Here is an 18971-nt window from a genome sequence, read left to right on the forward strand (position 1 = left end):
AAAAATACAAAAAACTAGCTGGGCGAGGTGGCGGGCGCCTGTAGTCCCAGCTACTCGGGAGGCTGAGGCAGGAGAATGGCATGAACCCGGGAGGCGGAGCTCGCAGTGAGCTGAGATCTGGCCACTGCACTCCAGCTTGGGCGGCAGAGCGAGACTCCATTTCAAAAAAAAAAAAAAAAAAAAAAAGGCAGTGGATACTTCGATGATGGTTGCTGATGGACTGGTTGAGGGCAACTCTGGAATATTTTGAAGGGGGCTCTATTTGGGTAGGTGAGGACTTGGATATGTATTCCCAGTGTGTCATGAAATTTTATGAATTAAAAAAAATTTTCATGAATTTTGACTCAAGACACCAAAGGCTCTGGCATCTAGAATTGTACAGTACTAGTTTTTCGTCAATTATTAATATAAAGGAAATCACTGCATCTAGATAAACTAGGTAGATTTAAATACAGCTCTAAGGCTTTATCTGGTTGGTGGAATCAGTGTTATTAATTCTCTGGATCATATTTTTATAAAACCATGTATACCCTTATTAAGTATTGAATAGTTAAAGGAATTGATGTACATAAAATGGTACCCACATATCCTGATGTCATCTCTGTTATGAAAGCTTCCCCCCTCTAGTACTGCCATAAACGCTTTGCTGGCACTGAATATTTAATGTCTTGAATTATAGTTATTGGAATAGCTATCTTATTCTGACTTCTAGATTGTCCTTCTTTTACTCACCTTTATAATTCTGTAATATTTAGCCAGTGCTTCCTGCAAGGAAGGTCTTTACTAACTGAATGTGGAATCAAATTTAAGTGAATTGAGTGCAGGCCTGAGAGTCAGAGCTGGAGTTTTTGGTTGTAGTCCTGGCCCAGTCACTGGAAAGTTGTATTACCTGGCTAGTCATTTCTTTGAGCCTTGGTCTTCTCCTCTCCCCCTTATCTCTCCCGCTTCCTCCACTGTCATCATTTGCTATCCTGTCCTGGACTTTGTTACCCTCTGTGTTCTTTACGGTAACTGCACTGTACTACGCTATACATTCCCATGTGGCAGCGTGGCAGCAGGTACTGTTTTGTTTTTTTTTTATTTTCTTTTGTGACGGAGTTTTGCTCTTGTTGCCCAGGCTGAAGTGCAATGGCGCCATGTCGCTCACTACAACCTCCACCTCCTGGGTTCAAGCGATTCTCTGCCTCAGCCTCCCGAGTGGCTGGGATTACAGGCATGTGCCACCATGCCTGGCTAATTTTGTATTTTTAGTAGAGACAGAGTTTCTCCATGTTGGTTAGGCTGGTCTCGAACTCCCGACCTCAGGTGATCTGCCCACCTCGGCCTCCCAAAGTGCTGGGATTACAGGCGTGAGCCACTGTGCCTGGCCGTACTGTTTCCAGACACATTATTTTATTTAATGTTCATAACTTGACTGGGTGCTGTAGCTCACACCTGTAATCCCAGCACTATGGCAGGCTGAAGCAGAAGAATTGCTTGAGGACAGGAGTTCAAGACCAGCCTGGGCCACATAGTGAGCCCTTATCTCTACAAACAATTTAATAATTAGCTGGGCATAGTGGTATTTGTCTGTAGTCTTAGCTGCTCTCCAGGCTGAGGAAGGATTGCTTGAGCCTGGGAGTCTGAGGCAGCAGTGAGCTAAGATTGTGCCATTGCCCTTCAGCCTGGACAACAAAGTAAGACTCTATCTCAAAAAAAAAAAAAAAAAAAAGAAAAAAAGAAAAAAAGAAAAAAAGAAAGACTGACTCATAATCTATGAGATCTATGAGATGGATATGGATATAATAAGCTCTACTTCTCTACTTTTCAGCTAATAAGACAGGCTGGAGGAAGAGTGAGAGTTGCGTCTAAGGCACTAGTAAATGGCCGAATATGGATCTGAACCTAGATCTGTATGATGTCCTATGTACTCTGGTTATTACTGAAAAATGACTTTCGATTAGAATTATTTTGAGAAAGCCCCACTCTAATTTATTATACTCAAGCTAGTATACCCCTCTGAACTAGTATAGCATGTAAACTAGTATACATTCTCTGCCACGCAGTGGCTTTGCGCTGTAATCCCAGCACTTTGGGAGGCTGAGGTGGGCGGATCTACCAGCCTGGCCAGCACGGTGAGACCCTGTCTCTACTGAAAATACAAAAATTAGCTGCGCGTGGTGGAGGGCACCTATAATCCCAGTTACTTGGGAGGTGGAGACAGGAGAACCGTTTGAACCCAGAAGGCGGAGGTTGCAGTGAGCCAAGATCACTGCCACAATCTTAGCTCACTGCTTCCTCAGACTCCCAGCCTGGGCAACAGAGCGAGACTTGGTCTCAAAATAAATAAATAAAATAAAAATACATAAATAAATTAAAACAAAACAAAATAAAATAAAATAAACTAGTACACATTCTAAACTAGTAGTACACTCCTCCAATGCATAAAAACAGAAACAACACCTATAATTATCAGTAATTGTTGTTGTGGATCCAAGTATCTATGTAAGAAGCAAAAAGCCCACAGCAACAGTTGTTGTCATCGTTGTCACAAACTTAATTAGTGGGTAGAAATGTCTAGTGCTGCAGCCAAACAGCAGTAGGAGGAGCCTTTCCCATGACTGAGTGGAAGGAGGGAAACCTGGACTATTTCTGGGTCTGCCTTGCTTGAGCTTTCTCTGCCGCCTTGGGCAAGTGACTTTGGCCCTTGGTCAACGTCCTGGAGTAAGATGGGGCTAGCACCACTGCACTGATTTGCTGGGACAGGTGGTGGAAAGTGGTGGTCCAGGGCTGGGAGAGGAGAGGAAGGGCAATGTTTCCTAGGAGAAACTGCACTATGCTGGGGCAGCTGTGGTGCTGCAAAGCGCAGGGAGTGTGGCAAGCGGACGAACCTCGTCTCTTGTTTCCTTGTTTTAAGATTGGAGGTGGAATGGGATGGATGGTCAATCGCCAGCTCTTCCAGCTCTAAGTGCTCAAGTTCTGCGCCAACCCAGGGCAGCTTGATTGCTTTCACGTCCCTTGGAAATAACTGGCAAAAAAGAATTTCACATAGTCTGGAACGGGCTTGGGACAGGGACCACTCTTTGCTGACATTTGTCATTCTTTAAACATAATGACATACATTTATTAAGGAATCATAGTCCATAACTAAGACAAAATGAGCTTCAGTTACGTTCCCTAACTCGGATCACGTTCCTTCAGAACTTCTCAAGCCCGCATGTCACTCATTGCGGAGTCGGAGCCTTCCTCCGGGTTCAGGCGTCTGCGTTAAGCGCGGGCACACCGTGGGGATTCCCGCGTGAGATTTCTCCGCGGCGTCAGAATAGGCTGTTCACGGATTCGCGTTAGGATTGCTTATGCTGCAGAACTTGAAAGAAATAAATGTATCAGAATTGCGATGTTTAAGGTCTAATCTATTTAAGTGGGTGGGTCAGCGGAGGGTCAACAGGAAACTTCAAGGTAAACAGTGACCTCTGAAAAAGGCCCGGTCGCTCACAGCTTCCCCACTGCCTCCCCAGAGCAGACTATTAATTCTTGCGTTTCAGGCAGAACTGCCCGACCCTGCCGCCGAGCTAGGGAGCGGGCAGGGCAGAAACCCAGCGGAGCAAGCCGCAGGCTCGAGTCCCCGAGGGCAGAGAGGCTCGGGCTGGAGCCTCCGGGGCGATGAGGGGACTCGCCGCGCTGAGCAAAAACTGCCTTCCCCGAGAGCGCCTGCACCCGAAACCCTCCAGTCCAAGGAAGGGGATTAAAAGTGACAAAGGAAAGGGAAGGGGGGGGAGCTCCGTGGAGACCTCTGGAGGCGTGGAAGGGGCGTCCCCGAGGAGGGGCGAGCGCAGCCCTGCAGGGAGCTGGGCGGGCGGGGTGAAGGGGGCTGGGGGGCGCCCGGGCCACGGTTGGTGGGGGCAGATGGCCGCCTGCCCGGGTTGGCGGTGGGACCAGGGGTCCCGAGCCTCCGGAGGGAGGGAGGGAGGGACGGAGGGAGGCCGGCCCCGGAGGGCGGGGGCGGGGGCGCGGGCTGCGGTCGTGCGCTCCGCCCCGCGCGGGTAGCCGGCCGCGCCTCCCCCTGCCGCATGTGCGCGGTGTTGTGTGCCCGGCCCTGCTCCTCCCCCTCCCCTCCCCTCGCGCCGTCCCCTCCCCCAGCGGCCCCGAGCGAGCGCCAGCGCCACACAGCCCCGGGCCGCCGCCGGCGAGCGCGCCGAGACGCCGAACAGGTGGCCGGAGGCTGCGGGCGCCGCGGCGGGGAGAGGCGAGGCGAGCCCCGGGCGAGGCGAGGGTGGCCGGGCCGGACCGGGCATGCGAGCTGAGCGGCCCCCCGGCGTCGCCGCCGCCTGCCCTCGCCCCTAGCCGCCCGCGCGTCCGAGTCCCCCGCGGCTCCTCCGCGCCCAGCGTCCCTGGTCCCGGCCCCGGCCCCGGCTGCTCCGGCTGCGCTCGGCGAGGGGCGCGGGCCCGCCCGCGGCGGCGGCGGCATGAAAGTGACCGTGTGCTTCGGACGGACCCGGGTGGTCGTGCCGTGCGGGGACGGCCACATGAAAGTTTTCAGCCTCATCCAGCAGGCGGTGACCCGCTACCGCAAGGCCATCGCCAAGGTGAGGGGCCGGGGGCGCGGGCGGGGAGGGGGCGGTGGCGGGGACGGCGCCGGGATCAATATGGCGCTTCCTGGAAGGGGGAGGAGAGGCGCAGGGAGGCGGGGAAAGGGAAAGTGCGGCCGGGCCGGCCTCGCGGGCGCCCCCCGCCCCGGGCTGCGGGCGCCAAAGTTGTCAGCACTGGCCGGGTCGCAGCCTCGGGGGCACCCAGCCGGGTCCCGCGGCCCCCGCCCTCCCCTTCCCTATCTTCCCCTCCCTGGGAGCTCCGGCCTCAGGAGCGCGGGGCGAGCCGGGCAGCGGCGCACAGGCCAGCCCTGGGCGCTTCCCCGGAGTCTGTAGAGCCAGCCAAGCCCCGAGCCGGCGCGCAGGGGCGCGGGCCGGGAAATCCAGCCCCAGGCCTCTCCCGGCTCCCAGGCCCCGCGGGCACAGGCCGGGGACTGGGAACTTTTGGTGTGAGGAGAGTTTCGTGACTGCCCTCCCGACGGAGGCGGGCTGCGAGCCTTCTGTCTCCTCTCCCTTCCTTGGGTGGGGGCGGGACCGCGGCGGGGGTCTTTTCCTCCATGTCCCCCGCGGGCAGGGGCGCGCGTCCGGGGGCTGCAGGGTTTGGGGAGTAGCCGGCTTGGGATCGGGGAGGCGTTCCCGGGAGGGCCACCGCTGGCACTCAGCACTCGCTTGCGAGCATTTACTGAGCTGATCCCCCTTGCTGGGCTCTGGAAAGCACAACCTTGAAACGGTCGCGGAAAGAAAAGTTTTCCTGCGAGGACCTCAGCTCCTACCTATCCTGGGCTGCTTCCATGTGGCTGGGCTGCGGAGCCGGGCCTGACTTCAGAGTTGAGTGGATTTCCCTTTTTCTTGCTGTAGTGATAACATTGTCTCCACTTCACAGCATTCCTCTACTATGTGTCAGAAGTGAAAAGGCATTTTGTTAAATTGTTTTACCGACTGTGTCTGTGTTTGACAACAGCCCACGCTGAAGTTTCTCCCAAGCACCCGGGGATATTTCCTTTGTAGTAGAGTCCTCTTTGGTGGGGAGTGCATTCACTTCGGTTCAGTATTTCCCATTTGTTCCCGACAGTGGCCTGGCCCCTGTGGGCTTGGGGGCTGCAGATGTCGTTGGAAAGTGGCTTGGTCAGCCCTATTTAGCGTACACAGGGTACTCTGGTGGCATCTTCAGTTCTCTCAGAAATTAAAATAAAAAGCTTTTTAGACTGCTGTTTTGCTTTTAGTATACACTGGAAAAAATAGCATAAATTTGGGCTTTTAAAGATAATTTTGGGGGACGTTTAGGAACCCGGCACAAGGATGGAAGACATTGGCTTTAATAGCTCTGTTATGTTCCTTACAGTTGGTTGAACTCTTTTATTGAAAATCAAATAAAATTAGTGGGAATTGGGCACCTGTTTATCTTGCAAAGCTGACAAAGGGAAAGAAAACCATCTCAATGGGCATTTACCTTTTTTAAGTGTTGTTTATGTGTGACAGTTTATGCTTTAAGTGTTCCGAAAGAGTACTCAAATTGTTCAGGCACTCTGGAAACCAACAAAATACTTTGTGCAAGGAAAGAGAAATAAAGTAATATGCACTCTGCAGTATGTCTAGGCTCCTGAATAGGGAGAGAGTGATCGACATTTTCTTTCACTTTATTGATTTTATGTGATTAAAATTGTTTTACCTACTGTGTCCCATGTTTCATCGTGCACAAAACAGACATAGGCTGAACTGCCTATTTGACAGTAGTTCAAATGTTGTTTGAGGCATTCATTCCACAGAAATTTTGAAGCTTTGACTGTGTCCACAGCACTGTTCTGGGTGCTGGACATCTAGGGGACCCACTGGCTGTGAGAGGCTGAGCAAGAGGCTGCGCAGTCCTTCAGGTGAAGGGGCTGGTGGTGACGTGGGGAGAAGAGGGGCCTCTGGGATGCTGGGTGGCTAAAGCGCAGGGCCTTGGTCACAGACCTGGTCCTTGTTATTAACAATTAGCAGTGGTTGTTTCACAGGGCATAGAAAAGGGAGTGCAGTTTTCTTACGGGTGTCTGGGAAGGTGTCACAAAGAGAAAAGGGGGCCTGTGAGCTGAAGGAAGGGAGGGTGATAGTGACATGGGAGTTGGAGATGAGAGGGAGGGTCAGAGATGGGTCAGGGGTTCCAACACTTACATGCTCTTTAAGTACAACTTAGAGTTCAGTAGGTGAATTTTAACAGGGGCTTTGCAGTATACCAAGTTCAATCATTGGATCCCAAGACTGTTGACCCTCATGTTGCCAGAGCTTGAGTGTCTTCTAGGTCTCCTTTTTCTCGTTTTTATTCTGAAATTGCTAGACAATGATTGAGATTAATTTTCAGTCTTTCTTACTACTTTTCCCATTCTATATTAAGTGATGAGGAAGTGATATTATGTATTTAACACTGTTTTAACTTTTATTCTCTGTTCCTTACCGGTATTGCCTAATAGAACAAGAGAAATTCTGTATGAAGAATTGGGTGGCTGGATAGTTGTGGAGTGGTGTTTAGGTTGCTAGGTGACATGTGGTGTGATGAACTCCCATCTGGTGGGGAAAAATGTGGGCAGATCATGTTTATGGCTTTGTATAATAACCAACCAAGCCAAAAATAAAAAATAAAAAGGAAAAGAGAAAGATCCCAACTCTCAAATCACCAAGGCTTTCTCTGCAGTAAACATTTTCTGGTGTGGTGGGGCTAATTTTCTGGCATTGCATCTGGGCTGTTTTCTCTTCAGGTTACACAAATCAATTTTTCTGGATAGTGAAATGTCATGATTTAATACTAGACATGTCCTCAGTGAGTAGATATTTGAAGGCTTGCGCTTAGTCATGTGTGACATTTCTTTTTTCCTTTCATGAAAGATGTTTTTGTGGTTGTGATCACTGATGAGTGGGAATAGCTCTTCATCCTCATCCACCCATCTGCATTAGGAGCCTTGCTGAGGACAGTGCGGTGCTAGACATTGGGAACCACGTTACATGGACCATTCTCATGGGGGTGTAGGATGGGAGGATGGACTGTGTCTGCATCTGTTCTTCTGTGCTTGCGACCTGATACCCGTGATTACGGTGCTGAGCTGCAGCGCTAAGTGTGGGGTTGGTTGAAGGGCTGCTGTGTATAAAAAGTCATGCTGTATGAAAAAAATATGATTGAATTCGTGCACTTTTCAAAAAAAAGTATAATCTAGGAGACAGGAAGAATATATAGCAGTGTAAATAACAGTAGGTGGTAGCATTATTGGCACCAGTGTGATACAGTCAGTAATCGCTTCTGCATTTTGGAGGTGGGTACTATCATTATGGGGTGCGTGTGGGAGTCTCATTTAGTCACTAGGATTTGAACTGGGCTTGGTTGGTGGGAAGGCTGACCTTGATATAGGGAGTGCTTGCTAACTGGGTAAGGCTCCTGCCTGCAGGGGCAGATGGGCTCTGGGTCTGTAGGTCTGCAGTTGGGGTCTAGGTGTGTGAATCTGCAGAATGTCTGCTACGATTCTGAGAAGTGAAAGGGAGGGCATTCCAGGAAGGCAGTATGGACAAAGGCAATTCAGGCATTCAGCCCAGGGGGTCAGGATCAAACTGAGGAGGACTGAATGCCAGGGCAAGACCCTGGGACTTCGTGCAGTAGGAAGGACTGTGGCGTTTAGCTAAGAGTCAGGGTAACAAGTAGTTCTAGGAGGATGACCTGAGCAACTGAGGTTTATATGGATAATTTCTTAGCATTTCAGTCTAAATAAATGTTGCTGAGTGACCAAAAGGGGAAGGAGAGAGTGAAGGACAAAAGTGAGGGCGAGGAGGTGCTGGAACCCCTTTGCCATCTGCTTCCACCTCCCTCAAGCCCTCCTCTCAGCCTGCAGGGGAGCTTTGGATCGGGTTTGGTGACCTAGGTTTACAAGCCATTTAACCTTGGGTACACCAACCCTATAGAGCCCCATTATCTCAAGTGGAATATTCCCTGGCAGGGTTAATGTAAGTATTGAACAGGATGATGAGAGGGAAACTCTGAAGTCCTGAGCCCGGCCCATACTAGCTACTCCATAAAGATGAATGGAATCACCAATATGTTTTATCCACCACGCAGTTTTACACCCTGGGAACTTTCCCAAGTGTCCTACTATTGCTGCTTGGATTTTTCCCCTTTACTTAAAAAGGCAGCATGTAATTTCATTGAAGGATGGGTAAGAATGTTAGATTGAATGATGTGCAGCACCACAATCAGGAGAACAAAATTGTGTGTTGCATGTGTGTTTGGGCTGAGGAAGTAAAAGCTGTGGGTGTTGGCTTGATTACAGGTTGATTATTGGGGCCTCTGGCTTCTGTCCCCAAGCACATCACTTTAGAGTGATTTAATGGCAACCTGTTGTTATTACAGGTTGAGCATCCCTTATCCAAAATACTTGGGACCACAGAAGTGTTTTGGATTTTTCTGGACTTTGGGATATTTTTATATATCTAATGAGATAGGTTGAAGATAGAACCCAAGTCTAATGTATTGTTAGAGTTTATGTATGTTTCCTATGTACCTTTATACACAGAGCCTGAAGGTAATTTTATGCAGTCTTTTTGTGCTTGAAAAGAAGTCTGTGTTAAGTACTTATATGTGGAATTTTCCAGTTGTGGCGTCATGTGGGTGCTCAAAAAGTTTCAGATTTTAGAGTATTTGGATTTTGGATTTTTCAGTTAGGGATGCTTGACCTGTGTTTTTTAAAAAGTTGAGTCCATGGACAGAAACTTTTGAAAATGTGCTTTTTTAGTGGCGGGAGACTGTTGATTAGTAACATAATGACAGTCATGGTTTTATGAAAAATCTTGTGGTTGGTATGGAATTTTTCTGTGAAAATGTGTATGACTGCATGTTATTCATTTACAAGCGTATTGAAACTTTTAGGAAAATAGTTGTACTGTTGCAGAGATTGAAAGAAAATAGAGGCGAGCATAAAAATAGTGAAATGAAAGCAGCTTTATTATTATTTTTAACATTTTCTGCCTTCTCAAAAAGGAAAAAGAAACTAAACATTTTTGAAAGGCTGATCTTTCTAGAATTCAAGTCACATTGTCCTCTGGTGCTGAAGCGCCTTTGTCCCGCGTTCTCCAAGTCCTGCCTTCTGAGCACAGCCTGTCCCTGTAGGGACCCCTTTTGCCTCCCAGCCACTCCCTCTGCAGCCGCTCCACCCCCGGGACTCACAGACACTTTGCTGCCTCTGTTCTGGCATTTTCTGTTTCTTCTGCCTGGAACATTTGCTCCCTCCTTGCACTCATTTGTGAGTCTCAGCCCATACCAGCCATCTCTGGGAGGCTGGCTGTCCATCCCAAGCTGCTAGAGGATCTTTCTCCTTGCCTGCTGCCTCTCCTGGGGACGTCCTGGGTGTAGCTTCTACACCAACTCAGATGCTTGGGCTGTGCTGCGTGGTTTTCAAGTGTATCCGTGTGCCCCTCCTCCCTCTCGGTGAAATGCTTGAAGCAGGTCGCTGAGCTTCAGTCTTAGTGAATAGCCCATGTCTGTCACATTGCAGTCAGAATGTTGAGTAAATACAAAGTTGAGAATCAACATGTTAAACTGGTCTCACACAAAAAATACACTTCCGCTGAGAGGACTATCATCGGCACTTGGGAATTTAAAGGACTTTAAGGTTTGGTGTGTTTAACATACTGCACAAACAGCTTGTAATGGGAACTAAGATTTAGTGAGGTTTGGAGTACCTAGAAGTTATTCTTTTGTATCAGCTGTCTTGAGGGAGTTCAGTTTGTTTTTCAGATCAAGCAGAGGACCCTCCTGGGGTTCACGTTGGGCGAGGTTCAAGGCAGGTGGCCAGGGCTATGTGAGAATCTGGCCCTGGAACACACCTATGCTTGGTCTGGCGCCTCTGATTCCGTCAGTTGAGATGCTTGGCTGAGTGCCAGGACTAAGTAGGAATGTTTAGGATCTGAGATTCTCAGAGAGAATCTGGCGGATGTGAAGCGCTTCTTGGCTTATGGTAGACATGGATGAATTGGTTGTGGAGGGAGTATTTAAAGTCTCACTTAGATGCAAACCCACAGACCGATCCTCCATCTGTCCTGGGAGGTTCTACCTCCCCACAGAGTTGGGTGCAAGTTGGTGATGTTGAGCTCTCCATAGATGATTAGAACCCTCTGTACTTTTTTCAAGGATAGAAATAAACATGTAAGATTGGGCCAGAAGGTGCTTTCTATAGGTAATTTTCCATCGGGGGAGATGGCATGCTAAGCCCACACAGCATGCTTTCATCCTGCTTGGCCGCTCGCTCAGCATTCCTGGCTGGGACCAAAGTCAATGGCAGTAGAGCTGGACATCAGTAAATGCATACAGTTTTACCTGTTTTGGGTACCTTTTCTGTACAAAAGCAAATCTTTATCAAAATAAGTGCTGAGTTCAGTGGATAAAGTAGAAAGGTGACTGATTTTGTCTTTTAGTCATTATTTAAAAGTTCCTTCCTTCCTTCCTTCCTTCCTTCCTTCCTTCCTTCCTTCCTTCCTTCCTTCTCCCCTCCCTCCCCTCCCCTCCCCTCCCCTCCCCTCCCAAACCCTCTCCTTCTGGGTCTTACTTTGTCACCCATGCTGGAGTGAAGTGACGTGATCTCTGCTCACTGCAGCCTCTACCTCCCAGGCTCAAATGATCCTCCTGCTTTAGCCCCCCAAGTAGCTGGGACTACAGTTGTGTGCCACCATGCCTGGCTAATTTTTGTAGTTTTTGTAGAGATGGCATCTCGCCATGTTGGCTAGGCTGATCTCAAACACCTAAGCTTAAGCTATCCACCTGCCTTGGTCCCCTAGAGTGCTGGGATTACAGGCATGAGCCACCATGCCTGGCCCAAATTTTAGCAAATAAGTAAAAATAACTTTGTTTTAACTTATTTAGTAAACAAGTAAAAATTTTAATAAATAAATTAAAATAACTTTCCTGTATAGGTCTGTGCCTTCTTGCATCTGGCCTGCTATCTTTCCATGGTTTTTGCCATTTAAATATTACTTCTGTGTATTCCTTTTCTTCTCCATCAACTCATATTGGTCCCTGCAAATAAGATTTCAAGCTCCACATCCAAGTGACTTTAAATATCAATTATTTATTTATTTTTCACTTCAACAGAGTGTATTTTGTGTGTACTCTCTGTACTCTATTCTGTATATATTTTATATATACTCTTAATATATATACACACACACAAACACACAAGAGAAATGAAAATGTGTGTCTATACAAAAACTGTACATCAGTGTTCATAGCAGCAAGCCCACATATTGTATAATTCTGTTCCTATAAAATGACCAGAGTGGTAGCTCTGTAGAGACAGCAGAGTGGTGTCTCACTAGGACTGGGAGTTTGGGGTAATGAAGACTGTGAATGGGTATGAGGTTTCTTTTTGGGATGATGAAAATATTCTAAGATCATGGTGATGATTGCACAATTCTATTCAAGTGTATACTTTCAATGGATGGATTTTTTGGTTATGTGATTATATGTCAATAAAGATGTTAGAAAAATAGGCTCTATAAGCCACTATGAACAATGCTCCATTTTTAGGTATTTTATAGTTCTGAGCATTTCATAAAATGACATATATATGTGTATCAGAGATGCTCAAAACACTTCAAATGAAAACTGGCTGTTTTTAGGAGTTTTCCATACAGTGTGGAATCCCTGCTTTGTCAGACCTGTGCAGTGTGTCCTGTTTACTGTCTGGTAAGCCCCTGGCTGCTGAGCCTTCAGGTCCCCTGGTCTCTCTGTGCTAACCCTTACCCCTCTAAGGGCTTCACCAATTGTTCTTCAGCCAGAGACTCCTTTCTGCCCAGCTCGCCAGCACCTTTGTGCAATGGAGGTTGAGAATGCTCCAAGTATGCACGTAATGGATCAGCCTTTCCAGCATTTGGCTTTGGCTCCCAGAAGTTTTGAGCTTTGGCAAATCTTACAAGCTCTGTGAGCCTCTGTTTCCCCATGTTCTCATATTCAGAGATGCGGGGCTGGACTCCCACTGCCAGTTCCCTGAGCTGTGCAGGCACTCCTGCTCTGCATGGTTAGTGTTGGTGCTCATAGCACCATAAGTGATGTGCAGTAGCTTTTCAGAGGGTTATACAGGGTCCAGGACCTCTTACTCCTCCCACCCATGCTGTGAGAATATTTTGCCTATCCCCCCACGCCCCCAACTTTGACGGGGCTTGCTCTCCAGGTCAAATGGATGCTTTTGAGAGTTAGGGTAAATTTTGCCTAGGGACGGCTGGGTGAGAAGGCTCATGCCTGTAATCCCAGTGCTTTGGGAAGCTGAGGTGGGAGGATTGCTTGAGGCCAGGAGTTCAAGACCCAGCCTGCGCTACATAGTGAGACCACGTCTCTTTTTTAAAAAATTAGCCAGGCATAGGCCAGGTGCGGTGGCTCACGCCTGTAAACCCAGCACTTTGGGAGGCTGAGGTGGGCGGATCACAAGGTCAGGAGTTTGAGACCAGCCTGGGCAAAGTGGTGAAACCCCATCTCTCCTAAGAGTACAAAAAATAGCTGGGAATGGCGGAGCACGTCTATAATCACAGCTACTCGGGAGGCTGAGGCAAGAGAATCACTTGAACCTGTGAGGCAGAGGTTGTAGTGAGCCGAGATCACGACACTGCACTCCAGCCTGGGCGATGGGGAGATTTGTCTCAACAACAACAACAACAACAACAACAACAACAACAACAACAAAAATTATCCAGGTATGGTTGTGTGCATCTTTAGTCCCAGTTGCTCAGGAGGCTGATGTGGGAGGATTGCTTGAGCTCAGGAGTTTAAGATTGCAGTGAACCATGATGGTGTCACTGCACTCCAGCTTGGGTGACACAGCAAGACTCTGTCTCTAACAGAAAAAAAAAAAAAATTTTGTCTAGGGTGTCTTTCAGAATTTCTTATTGTCTCAAGATAAATATCTTTTAATGTAAATCACATCATGCTCAGAAGTGACTAAGACAATTCCCCTTGTGAATTATAGACATATGATATTTCATGATACGAACTGTACAATATACATATATATGCACATACGTGTGTATTTCTGGGGTTGATGTTTTATGGTGGCATAAATTTAAGTCATTTTAGAGATGACAGTCAAGTCAACATTTTCCCAATCTTGGTGTTTTTAACTATTCAGACACTGTAAGATTTAAGGTTTTGGAACTCAGATGTATATTTTTCTAGTGTCTGGCTTTTCCCTTCTTTTTTTTGAGATGGAGTTTCACTCTGTTGCCCAGGTTGGAGTGCAGTGGCACAGTCTTGGCTCAGTGCAACCTTTGCCTCCTGGATTCAAGCGATTCTCATGTCTCAGCCTCCTGAGTAGCTGGGTTTACAGGCACCTGCCAACACACCTGGCTGATTTTTTGTATTTTTAGTAGAGATGGGGTTTCACCATGTTGGCCAGGCTGGTCTGAAACTCCTGACCTCATGATCCGCCTGCCTCGGCCTCGAAAAGTGCTGGGATTACAGGTGTGAGCTGCCGCGCCTGGCCTTTCCCTTTTTGATTAGAAAACTAATCTATATTATAGTGTTTATATGTTTGAAAAAGCCTCTTTGAGATAGACTACACTAAAAATCAGTGTTTCCTTCTTCAACACGTAAGAAAACAACTTGATATATGTCTCAAAAACCTAAAATTGCTAACCAATCAAAATATGTGTATTAATATTAAAAACACACAAAGAGAGGAGTGTTGTTTTTGTGTAGGTGGTATATATGAGACTAGGTTTTTTTGTTCAATTTCTTTTACATAGACAATACAAATTGGAAAAAAGTTTTTATGTCTGTGTTTTAATTTTCTTCTCTAAGTCCAATGTTAAGTCCAAAATTAAAAAATAAACTCTTTAGAAGTCTGAGGGACAAAGGAAAAAAGAAAACTTTTCCAGGGAACGTATTTTCTTATACCACAAATGCATTTAAAATGTGTCATTTATAACGCTGAAACCCGGTGTGCAAAGCCGTATGTGAATAATGGTTAGCCAGATTCCTGCCTAGCAGGGTTATACTCTAAACTTGAATTTCTTTTATTACAGACAGCAGTACCTGCAGAAGGAGGAGTACACACAGCATATAACTAATCACTAAATTTATTAATGTTGAACACAGGATTTGGTACCTTTACCATTTTGTTAGAGATCTGGAAAAAAAATCTTCTAGACAAATCAGGTTGATCTCGGCCGGGTGCAGTGGCCCGTGCCTGTACTCCCAGCACTTTGGGAGGCCACGGCGGGCAGATCACTTAAGACCAGGAGTTCAAGACCAGCCTGTCCAACATGGCGAAACCCTGTCTCTACTAAAAATACAAAAACATTTAGCTGAGTGTGATGGCAGGCGCCTGTAATGCCAGCAACTTGGGAGTCCAAGTATTGAGAATCGCTTGAACCCGGGAGGCAGAGGTTGCAGTGAGCTGAGATTGTGCCACTGCACTCCAGCCTCGGCGATTGAGCACGACTCCATCTCAAAAAAACAAAAACAGATAAGTAGATCTCTAAGTGCATCATTTGGATTGATAACTATTTTTTACTGCATCTGGAAGGTGGTGGCATTTTAGCAGTTGTACTGTTGAGGAATATGAAATAAGTATATTTTAAATTATGAAGACACATCTTATCAGGAATATTTTTTCCAGGGAAACTTGCAATACTAATAAACTCCCGAACTTTATTATTATTTTTTATTTTTATTTTTTGTTTTTCTGAGATGGAGTCTCACTCTGTCACCCAGGCTGGAGTACAGTGGCGTGATCTTGGCTGACTGCAAGCTCTGCCTCCTGGGTTCAAGCAATTCTACAACATCAGCCGCCCAAGTAGCTGGGCTTACAGGTTTCTGCCACCCCGCCTGGCTAAATTTTTGTATTTTTAGTAGAGATGGGGTTTCACCATGTTCGCCAGACTGGTCTTGATGGAGTCTTGAACTCCTGACCTAACGTGATCTGCCCGCCTCGGCCTCCCAAAGTGCTGAGATGACAGGCGTGAGCAACTGTGCCTGGCCAACTCCTGAACTTTCCATGGTGGGGTCAGTTTTATCTTCTACATTTTATGACTCACACAGGTGTTTGCAAAAACACCATTAGCTGAAAGTGGAAAGTTCGGTGGTGGGTATTTTGCTTCTAGGAGGCCAAAACATCAGAGCGACACACCATGAATCAGGATTCTGAAAAGGAATCTCTCCCAGACATTTATGGAGAGTTAAGAGCAGTACCTTTGTCAGCACGGGATTCCTGCCTTCTATTTTTTTTTTTTTTTTTTGAGACCGAGTCTCACTCTGTTGCCCAGGCTGGAGAGCAGTGGGGTGATCTCGGCTCACTGCAACTTCCACCTCCTGGGTTCAATTGATTCTCTCATTTCAGCCTCCCAAATAGCTGGGATTACAGGCATGCACCACCACACCCAGCTAATTTCTTTTCTTTTCTTTTCTTTTTGCATTTTTAGTAGAGATGGGGTTTCACCTTGTTGGCCAGACTGGTCTCAAACTCCTGACCTCAAGTGATCCACCTGCCTCGGCTTCCCAAAGTACTGGGATTGCAGGCCTGAGTCACCGTGCTTGGTCAGGAGTCCTGCCTTTTAATACCACCTGCCTTACGGGGTCGTTGTCTGGGTTCAAAGAGAGAACGTGAAAAGGTATTGTAGGGAGGCCAGATGGACTACTTGTTAGCTGTACTGTCCCTTTGTTTTTACCAGGAGTGTTTGCCAGTGATTAAGGCTCACTAGAATAAGTTTTTCTAAATTGTTTTATGTCGTCCTCATTAGAACTTCACTACATGTGGGAAATCATGTGGCAAAACTATCTCCCTTTAAAAAAAAGTCACCAAGGAAGCCTTCTTCTGCAATTTAAGAAATAAAATCCCAGTGACATTGATTTGGATGCTCCAAATATGTCCATAATGGAAGAGCTTTTCCAGGTTTTGGTTTGGGCCGCCCAGACCAAAACTTTGACACATAATACAAGCTCTGTAAGTCTGTTTTCCTATCTGTAATTTGGGATTGTCATCTTTGTAGGGTGTCATGGAGATTAAGTGATTCACTGTATCATGCCCCTGTCATGTAATAGATTCTGTCAGTATTAGATCTTTTTCTTTCTCTTCTAGTTTCAAACATAGATTAGGCAAAATTATAATGGCTATTTCACAAAATCAGCTTGATTCTTATTTATGATATCAAGTGTTGTTTTTCCAGGTTATCTGTTAAAGGGCTACTTTTTTTATTTTTCTAAAAGTGCTTTAGAAATTCCAGTGTTAGTATGTATGCATCATTTAGCTAACAATGAAGATCTAAAGATCACCCAGCAGTTTAAGCTGATTCTTTTACAGGCCAAGGAGAATTGTGTTTGTCTAGCTGTCTTAGTGGTGTAGGACTTTCTACTTGTTACTTCCTAAAATAATTGCAGCTGCAACACTGCTACTTCAAAGGAAATTACATAAAGTTTATTTGCTGTATTTATGTTAAAAGCCATCACTTACACATTTTTCATTAAAAATACTTTTAAAATTTGGAAAGGATAAAAGTATAAAATGTAAATACTGTTTGTATTAATAAAATACAGAGATGTTTTAAAGGCCTTTAGTGTTTATTAACTAGTAGTAGTTCTGAGAATACCCTGGAGCTCAAAGAGATAATCTGTGTTATAAAATAAGTAGGAAAGTTGACATTTTTGTGACTTCTCTAATCCTTATTATATAGGCCTCTATAATTCATGTGCCCATAACACTTCTTAAGATGTGATTTTGGGCTTCTGAAGATGGTGATTTCGGGCAGCTAAATCAGCAATAAAGGAACACAGAACATCTTTTGCTTAGGTAGGTAGTTGTAAGGGTTGACAGATTGATGCAACTTTTAATACTTTAGTTCAGCTGAAGGTACCCACTGCCAATCACCTGAAGACTTCACCCAGGAGTTGACCTATTTATCATACTAAATAGGGAGTGGTGTCTTGAAGGCTCATTCACATTCTGGGCTTGGCAGGCAGTGCGATGAAGTCAGACTTGCAGTTATCAACACCCTGGCTTTGTATTCAAGAGGACTACCTCCTCTCATCCATCTTTTTCATACCACAGTATTGAAAGTTGTTTTCCTCTTTGAAGACCTTAAACATCTCATTAATTAAAGGAATGCTTCTTCCCTCTCCCCATATGTATTTAGGGAAGTTGCTAAGCAGTGATTGAAGTAATAAAGCTTATCTAGTGGCATAGCACTCTTATTTTGACTCTGATCCCTTCCTGTATTTATTTGTAAACGTTTTTTCATGTGAGTGCATTTGAAATTCCAAGTTTTACTTTCCTACAGGACGTGAAAAAGACCCAGCAGCATGGGAGATTGGAACGTATTTATGTGCGTCTGTCTCTTGCCTTCACACTTTCCCTTTGTTTTTGTGCTTTGCTAATGAAAGTGATGAATGGTGCTTTCAAAAACTTTCCAGAATACTCAAGTGTTTTATAACAAAATTGCAGAGAAATAATTGGGAGAATTTTCGACAGATCTTAGTGTGTTTTAGTAGGGGGGAATTTTAGTCCGAGGCAGAAGACTTTTGGCCCTGCATTGTTTCTTTACCCATGAGAAGTGAAGCTGCTTTCTTTATAGATTCCGGGGGATGGTATTTTCAGCTCAGTCTCTGCTTTTGGTGTTAGAAAGCTTTCTAGGTCAGGACTCAAGATCGAAAGCTCTTGCATAAGAGGTGCTTTTATCAGGGGCATTATTTATCTGCCTATTAGTTGGGGAAGTTGTTGGGAAGGTTCCATTTTATTTTTTTTTTTATTTTTATTTTTTTTTTTTTTTTGAGGCAGAGTCTCGCTCTGTCGCCCAGGCTGGAGTGCAGTGGCGCGATCTCAGCTCACTGCAAGCTCCGCCTCCCGGGTTTACGCCATTCTCCTGCCTCAGCCTCCCGAGTAGCTGGGACTACAGGCGCCGCCACCTCGCCCGGCTAATTTTTTGTATTTTAGTAGAGATGGGGTTTCACTGTGTTAGCCAGGATGGTCTCGATCTCCTGACCTCGTGATCCGCCCGTCTCGGCCTCCCAAAGTGCTGGGATTACAGGCTTGAGCCACCGCGCCCGGCCTGGGAAGGTTCCATTTTAATAACAGTGAAACCTGTCACTTTTTTTCAGTCCTAACTTACTGTGAAGGAGTTTTAGACAGCAAGGAGGAGATTCAGGAGACAGTGGTGTCAGAAAATGGTAGTATTACCTTTATTATTTTTTATTTTTTTGAGATGGAGTCTCGCTCTGTCACCCAGGCTGGAGTGCAGTGGCACAGTCTTGGCTCACTGCAACCTCCGTCTTCCAGGTTCAAGCAATTCTCCTGCCTCAGCCTCCTGAGTAGCTGGGATTACAGGTGCCCACCACCACGCCTGGCTAATTTTTTATATTTTTAGTAGAGATGGGGTTTCACCATGTTGGCCAGGCTGGTCTTGAACTCCTGACCTCAG

General features: G+C 46.2%; 1 protein-coding gene across 11 annotated transcripts in view; it reads left to right on the top strand.

The window, feature by feature from the left end:
* Positions 1-4114: 4114 nt before the first annotated feature.
* PARD3 (par-3 family cell polarity regulator) overlaps positions 4115-18971 on the top strand; it is a 720507-nt gene continuing 705650 nt past the window's right edge. For all 11 annotated transcript variants that reach the window (XM_025396019.1, XM_025396023.1, XM_025396022.1 and 8 more), the window contains exon 1: positions 4115-4565. In XM_025396019.1, coding sequence (XP_025251804.1) covers positions 4446-4565 — 120 coding nt within the window. In that variant the 5' untranslated portion in view covers positions 4115-4445. The remainder of the gene's footprint in view (positions 4566-18971) is intronic.

Source organism: Theropithecus gelada, chromosome 9, assembly GCF_003255815.1.
Source record: "Theropithecus gelada isolate Dixy chromosome 9, Tgel_1.0, whole genome shotgun sequence".
Classification (NCBI taxonomy): Eukaryota; Metazoa; Chordata; class Mammalia; order Primates; family Cercopithecidae; genus Theropithecus; species Theropithecus gelada.